Source organism: Portunus trituberculatus, chromosome 42, assembly GCF_017591435.1.
Source record: "Portunus trituberculatus isolate SZX2019 chromosome 42, ASM1759143v1, whole genome shotgun sequence".
In the NCBI taxonomy this organism is placed as follows: domain Eukaryota; kingdom Metazoa; phylum Arthropoda; class Malacostraca; order Decapoda; family Portunidae; genus Portunus; species Portunus trituberculatus.
Genome location: NC_059296.1, coordinates 26,388,869 through 26,396,368, shown reverse-complemented (window position 1 = coordinate 26,396,368; position 7,500 = coordinate 26,388,869). Strand labels below are relative to the sequence as shown.

The following is a 7,500-nucleotide window of genomic DNA, read 5'->3' as shown; positions in this document are numbered from 1 at the left end:
GAGGAGGAGGAGGAGGAGGAGGAGGAGGAGGAGGAGGAGGAGGAGTTGGGTATAAAGATGATGAAATAGGGTTTAAAGTACGTATATATATAAAAAAGAACAAAAATTATGAAAGGAATAGCAGGAGGAGGAGGAGGAGGAGGAGGAGGAGGAGGAGGAGGAGGAGGTGGTGGTGGTGGTGGTGGTGGTGGTGGTGGTGGTGGAGATGTCATGTTTGTTTATCATTTATTTATTTATTTATTTTTAAGACTCATGATGTGTTGTTGTTGTTGTTGTTGTTGTCGTTGTTGTTGTTGTCGATATTTCAATTGAGTTTCATTCCATTTAATTATTGGAAAGTGTGCGTCTTGAAAAAAAATCCATTAAGTCTTTCCTTCCATTCCTCCTCCTCCTCCTCCTCCTCCTCCTCCTCCTCCTCCTCCTCCTCCTCCTCCTCCTCCTCCTCCTCCTATTCTCTCTCTAATCCTTGTTTTCGTTTATACATTCACAATTTACATCCTTATTTCAACTTTCTGTCATCTCCTCCTCCTCCTCCTCCTCCTCCTCCTCCTCCTCCTCCTCCTCCTCCTCCTCCTCCTCTTCTAGCATCACGGCGAGGGACTTTCCTGCCAGGACTGTTCGTCGCCTCATACTTGTGGGAATACTTATCGTTTAATTATAAGTTTTGCCGCCACTGTGTCTATTTGAATCTCAGCTGGAGTCTTGGTGTCGAGAGAGAGAGAGAGAGAGAGAGAGAGAGAGAGAGAGAGAGAGAGAGAGAGAGAGAGAGAGAGAGAGAGGGGAAACGAAGGTAGTACTGTTTTTTTTTTCATTTTTCCGTTTTCTTTCTTTCCATCGCTACAAAAAACTCGTACTGTGAAAATATTTTGTATAACATTAGTACTTGTTTTGCATTTTGAATACTTTAATTTTTCCTTCTTGTCTGTCAGTCTGTCTGTCTTTATCATAATTTGTCTTGTTTATCCTTCTCCTCCTCCTCCTCCTCCTTCTCCTCCTCCTCCTCCTCCTCCTCCTCCTCCTCCTCCTCCTCTCTCTTGACATGGCCTGTTGCTTGCGTGCTTGAGGTTAGGGGGAGGGATGGAGAGGGTGTATGAATAATAAGTAGAGGGAAAGTAGACGGTGAAATGGAGAGAGAGAGAGAGAGAGAGAGAGAGAGAGAGAGAGAGAGAGAGAGAGAGAGAGATGGATGGAGAGAGGCTTAGTGAATGCAAAAGACTGGTGTGAGTTAGAGAGAGAGAGAGAGAGAGAGAGAGAGAGAGAGTGAGTGTGTGTGTGTGTGTGTGTGTGTGTGTGTGTGTGTGTGTGTGTGTGTGTGTGTGTGTAGAGGGGGGGGGTGTGTTAGACGAAGGTTTGAGGTATAGTAAATAGAAACAGATCTTTGTTATTACATGAAAAGTGTGGTGATGGTGGTGGTGGTGGTGGTGGTGGTGGTGGTGGTGGTAGTAACTGTCCAATACCTATGTTTACTTCCACACCATATCTTTTCTCTACCTTCTCTATATATTCTCCTCACCCTATCTCCACCTCCTTTCCGCCTCTTCTCCACCTCTCCACTTTATCTCTATCTTTTCTCCACCTATCTCCAGCTTCTCTCCAATTATGCCCACCTTTCCCCTCCTCTCCCCTCCTCTCCATCTTTTCTCCATCTTCCCTCGACTTCTCTCCACTTCTCTCAAGCTTCTCTCACCTGTCTCCACCTTTTCTCCACCTTTTCTCCACGTCTCTCCATCCTCTCTCCAACTTTACCTCTCTCCCTTTCTCTCCATCTTCTTTCCACATTCTCTTCACCTTTTCACCATCTTTTCTCCACTGATCTCTACCTATCTTCACCTTTTTCTTCTCCTCTACCTCTTTCCACCTTTTTCTTTACTTCTTTCCACCTTCTCTTCACCTTCTCTCCACTTTTCTCTCCATCTTTTCTCCACCTTTTTCGACCTCTCTCCACTTATTTCCACTGTCTCTCCTTATTTTCTCTACCTCTTTTCCCTTCTCTCAACTTTCTTATCCACGTTCTCTCCACTTCTCTCTTCATCTTTCTCTCCACCTCCTGTCTTGTGGTGTGTGGTGTGTGCGGTGGATGAGGCTTCCCGGCGCCGCACACTCCTGCTTCACTGCAAAGGAGATGATGATGATGACTTGTGGTGGTGGCGGTGATGACTGGATTTGTATTTCTATGTGTATAAGATTTTGTGCACTGTTGTTACTGTCTGCGCCTTTTTGTCATTAGAGTGCAGTGTCCTTTTCTGCTTGATTGTGTGTCTGTATCATTTGTCTTCTTTATCCTCCTAAAATTCTCATAAAAGTATTAGTATGTATTTTATTCTTGTCTTGGTCTTACATGGATGGGCGAGTGTTAGTGGCAGCGAGGGGTGGATGTGAGCGAGTGTTAGTGGCAGCGAGGGGTGGATGTGGGCGAGTGTTAGTAGCAGCGAGGGATGGATGTGAGCGATTGTTAGTGGCAGCGAGGTTAGTGGCAGCGAGGGATAGATATGGGCGAGTGTTAGTTGCAGCGAGGGGTGGATGTGGGCGAGTATTATTGAGCTGGGAACAGAAGGTGGATGCGTGTGTGTAGAGTTGGAATGATGACTGGTGTGTGTTTACCCTAGACTTGTCAACACTGGCGGGAAAGCCTGATATTTTACCTGAGAATTTCTTTTTCATATATATTTGTCGATAAATCAGTAACAGTTAATTAAAAGATATCCAGCAGATATGTGATTAAAGTTTTCATTATGATGTTTGATAAGTTTTCGATTAGCCGTGGGATGTAAGGGCGATGTGGCCAAGGAGTGGAAAGTGTCATGAGCTGTTGTGGAAATGACGATGGCTGAAGGGTTGTATAGCGTGGGCTGCGGTGTGTGGATGCGGTGGCAGGAGCGTGATAGAGGAGGATGGTGATGGGTTGGAAGGGGGGCGGGGCGCGATGGGTGGCTCCCGTGTTGTGAGCGGCTCACGTGGCAACTCTCCCCGCTCACGACCATTGTTCGTTCAGTGGAGTCTGTGATCTGTTCTCTCAGTGGCAGTGCTCCTTCTGCAGCGTGGCGTGTCCCTGCAGGTGTGTTTCCCTGGCATGGCAAGGGCGTGTCGGTATTGATGTCACGCCACATAGAATATGGTGGCAGTGAGCGGCACAAGAGGAGCTGTGGTGTGGAGGGGAGACCACGTGTGAGCGAAAGTTTACGTAAAGCTTCGCACGGCATTCAGCTCAGCGTGCGGGAGGCGCCGCGTGTACCTATCTTCTCATCCAGTGGTGGACAGAAGGCGGTGGAGTTGACATCGGGACTTCTTCGTCGGTGCCGCGAGGTGTGTGGCTGCCGCTCTGCTCCTTTGCGGTGCAGCGGCTTCCTCTGGAAAATGCTTTGTTAGGAAGGCCCTGAGTGCCCCGAGTGATGACGTGATATTGGTGAAGGAATAACAGTTCAGTGAACGGTTCTTAGATTTGAGACCAAATATTTTGTTGTATTGTGTCTCAGACGTGGCGGAGGATTGTGATCGCTGCTCCTTTGCCGGTGAAGGAGGCCTTTGGCAAGTGATGAATGATACAATACGGCCATTAAGTGAATGATAGCTGATCCACAAGGTATAGACAATGCCATGAGTGTGACTGCTCTGTAACAATAGCGCAGTGAATTGTGTTTGCTGTTAAAGTGAGTGGTCAAGAATGTAGCTGTTGTGCTATACAGCGGAATACAGTAAAGTCTGTCTTAGAGCTTGGCGCGAAGGAAAGCATTGTAGTCTCAGAGATTTACCCTTCAGGACGCCGCGTGCCATGCTTCAGAAAATGTTGCGTGGAGATCACACTCGCATTCCCGATTCATGAAAAATGTGTTTTGTGTACTTGGGTGTGCTTGTATATGTATGTGTATGAAGTGAATGTATTTGTCATGTGTACTGGTGCCTCGGGACGTGCTCAGCCTAACTATCCCAGCGTGTATATTGTGTTTGTGTAGCGTAGCAGCACCCTCTCCGCATCCTGCCTCTCCTCACCCCAACAGCCCGGCTAGCTCAGAGGGCAGAGCATGAGAGCCACCATCTCAGTGTCGTGGGTTCGAGCCCCACGCTGGGCACACTAACCTATCTGCTGTGGAAAGTCACCGCCAGGCTTGTGATCTGTAGTGTCGCGTGTGGCGTGTGGGTGTGTGGCGTCTGTGTCTACTCTGCTGTGTCTGGTGTGGTGCGGAGTGTTGGGTTGCTTGTGTTGGGTGTACTGTGTGTGTGTGTGTGTGTGTGTGTGTGTGTGTGTGTGTGTGTGTGTGTGTGTGTGTGTGTATTTACCTAATTGTAACATACGGGAAAAGAGCTATGCTCGTGTTGTGTGTGTGTGTGTGTGTGTGTGTGTGTGTGTGTGTGTGTGTGTGTGTATGTAATTCACCTCCTCGGTCGCCTGCTGGTCTCCCAACCAGTCTTCCCCATTACGGAGCGAGCTCAGAGCTCATAGACCGATCTTCGGGTAGGACTGAGACCACATCACACACAATACACACCGGGAAAGCGAGGCCACAACCCCTCGAGTTACATCCCGTACCTATTTACTGCTAGGTGAACAGGGGCCACACATTAAGAGGCTTGCCCATTTGCCTCGCCGCTTACCGGGACTCGAACCCGGCCCTCTCGATTGTGAGTCGAGCGTGCTAACCACTACACTACGCTGTGTGTGTGTGTGTGTGTTTCACTGTTTGTTTGATCTGCTGCAGTCTCTGACGAGACAGTCAGACGTTACCCTACGGAACGAGCTCAGAGCTAATTATTTCCGATCTTCGGATAGGCCTGAGACCAGGCACACACCACACACCGGGACAACAAGGTCACAACTCCTCGATTTACATCCCGTACTTACTCACTGCTAGGTGAACAGGTGCTACACGTGAAAGGAGACACACCCAAATATCTCCACACGGCCGGGGAATCGAACCCCGGTCCTCTGGCTTGTGAAGCCAGCGCTCTAACCACTGAGCTACAGGGTGTGTGTGTGTGTGTGTGTGTGTGTGTGTGTGTGTGTGTGTGTGTGTGTGTGTGTGTGTGTGTGTGAGAGAGAGAGAGAGAGAGAGAGAGAGAGAGAGAGAGAGAGAGAGAGAGAGAGAGAGAGAGAGAGAGAGAGTACAGTGATGTTTTGTGGTCGTGCAGCATTGTGGGAAAAGAGAAGGGAATAGTCTTTTGTACTGTGTGGCACCGTGTTGTGGAGGGATTTTTCTTAGATAAGAAGGAGGCTGGGAAAGACACAACATATGGAAAAATTTGAACCATAGCTCTCAGAGTAGTAGGATCTAATGAAACATACAATTGGAAAGACAGGAGTAATTTGAGAAGTTTATCTGATGAAGACGCGCGCCAAGCACGGCATTATTTTCTCTTGGGAGTGTTCCTTTTTTGCTTCATGAAGTGTCAAAGTTTCGTTTCCGTTACACTTTTTTTTTTCACGTATGATTGATTTCAGTTTTAGCAGACTTGTTACCATCCTGTGGTGGAGACCCTTCTGAGCTGTGTACATTGCTGCTGGTCCGATGAGCAAACTGGAAGCTGGAGTGTCCGTGGGCTGAAGTGGGTGTTACCCACACGGGTGTGACGCCGCGTTCTAGTTGTATAGTGAGCATCCACCGCTCCTCGCCACCCAATACCTGCCATGTCGGACTTTATCGCCGAAGCCTTGGCATGGCCTGGCGGGCCCCTGCCGCCTCCTCTGCCACCACCCCTGCCGCCTCCCATCACTCTCGTGCCTGTCCAGGAGTCCACCCACTCTTCATGGCGCCTTCCGAGGGGCGCGCGTGTAGTGCCTCGACCCTCGTTCCGAAATGTCCACGGTGCCACCTTCTCTGTCGCACTATCAGTGGTGTGCCACGCCGTCGCAGGCCCGGCGTGGCGGCGGCGTGGGGCACAGTGGACCCCTTGGCTCCCATAGGGACTGTAAAGGGCAGTGAACTGGGCCAAGAGCCGCCTCTTGTCACGCTGCACGTCAACAACCAAAGCTGTGCTGCCTCGGGCTCTGAGGCTTTCTTCAACCTGATGCAGCACGGAGGCCGGCGGGGCACTGCCATATCCCGCTCCTCCTCCTGCGTGTCAGCTTTCAGCCGCGGGTCGTACAGCTTGCACGGCTACGGCCCGCCCACCCCGCCCGTGGTGTCCCCCACACATCTGTCTCTGGTGCGGCGCCCCAGCAATGTGGTGCCAGGGCGGCGTGTTGGCCGGAGCTTTAGCACGGCGCCTGGGGACGGGTCAAGTTATGGAGCGGCGGGGCTTCGCGTGGCGGGGCGCCGGCCACCAAGGCAGCCAATTTTCCCAGCGGTGCCTGAACAGCACCTTTACCACCAGAACCTGGTGCGTCACCAGCCTTCGGCGCTACACAAGACTTTTACTGCTGTGGAACGTAGTGACGCGCTGGACAATGACAAGCAGTGTGTGGCGCCGCGCGGGAACTCGCCCCCGCCCTTGCCGCCGCGCATCTCGTCCCCGCCGCTGGAGCCGCTGGGGTGGACGGCCCGCGACACAGACACCCCTGCGTGTGCGTGTGAGCCGTGTGGGCTGGGCGGGCTTGTAAGCCGCGCCTACAAGACGGTTTTTAGAGCAGCCTCCAACTGTAAGTACCTTCCCTCTCCTGTGGTAACAAGCATCGTTAGGTGTGTTTGAGTTGGTAGCAGGAGATGCGTGGTGTCGCAGGGCATGAACTTCGGGTAAAGGTTCCACACGTGCCAGGCTTGGCACTCCGTGACAGGTGATGTGAGGAGTGACAGTCTTTAGTGTTGCTATGGTCAGCTGTCAGTTGTATCTTTGAGATCCTTTAGACACAAACAAGAGTCCTTCCAGGTACAGGTGCGTGGTGTGATCATCACCTTCATTCACGAAGTAAGGAGACATTGCAGAAACACGTGTTTGGCGGGGGGGGGACGACCGTCATGGCGTACTCCATCACACCTGCCATGCCGGCATGCAGGTGGGCATCACTCGCTGCTGTATTGATGTGAGTGCTGCTCCACTTATGTATCTACAACCGTGGCCATATTTTTCCCCACTTCCACATCGGACAGTTCTAGAATTTTATTGCCTTAAAACTTTCAGAGCATCGCAGAATATTAATGTGATAACAACTGGGTGGGGAAGTGGGAGTGGCGGACGCTGGAACTGGGGGCGTGTGTGTTGGAGGGGGGAAGAGACAGGGTGTGGCTATGAAGGGAGGAGGAGTGAGGGGTGAGGGGGCAGGTTAGGCATGTTGGTTTGGCGCGGGTTGTGGCTTTATGCAGCTTTTGCATCGCGTACATGAGAGACGCGGCGATGGAGAAAAAGTGCTTGATGAACTGTGTGTTGGGGAGGATGATGGAGGAGGGAGGTGTGTGTGAGATGTGTGAAGATGTGTGTGTGGGGGGTGTGAGGATGTGTGGTGTGTGTGTGTGTGGGGTATGTGAGGATGTGTGGTGTGCGTGTGTTGGGTGTATGAGGATGTGTGGTGTGTGTCTGGCGTGTGTGAGGATATGTGTGTGAGGGGTTATGAAAATGTATGTGTGGGGTGTG

The 7,500-nt window shown here is 51.0% G+C and overlaps 2 protein-coding genes across 3 annotated transcripts in view; both read left to right on the top strand.

The window, feature by feature from the left end:
* The window catches only part of LOC123517556 (tyrosine-protein kinase Btk29A-like), a 140,870-nt gene that overhangs the window by 82,163 nt on the left and 51,207 nt on the right, over positions 1-7,500 (top strand). The window lies entirely within an intron of this gene.
* The window catches only part of LOC123517553 (tyrosine-protein kinase TXK-like), a 384,887-nt gene continuing 380,501 nt past the window's right edge, over positions 3,115-7,500 (top strand). Inside the window, exons 1-2 of one of the 2 annotated variants that reach the window (XM_045277766.1) lie at positions 3,115-3,303; positions 5,435-6,571. In XM_045277766.1, the coding sequence (XP_045133701.1) occupies positions 5,650-6,571 (922 nt within the window). In that variant the 5' untranslated portion in view covers positions 3,115-3,303; positions 5,435-5,649. The remainder of the gene's footprint in view (positions 3,304-5,434; positions 6,572-7,500) is intronic. The other variant, XM_045277768.1, reaches the window with a different exon arrangement.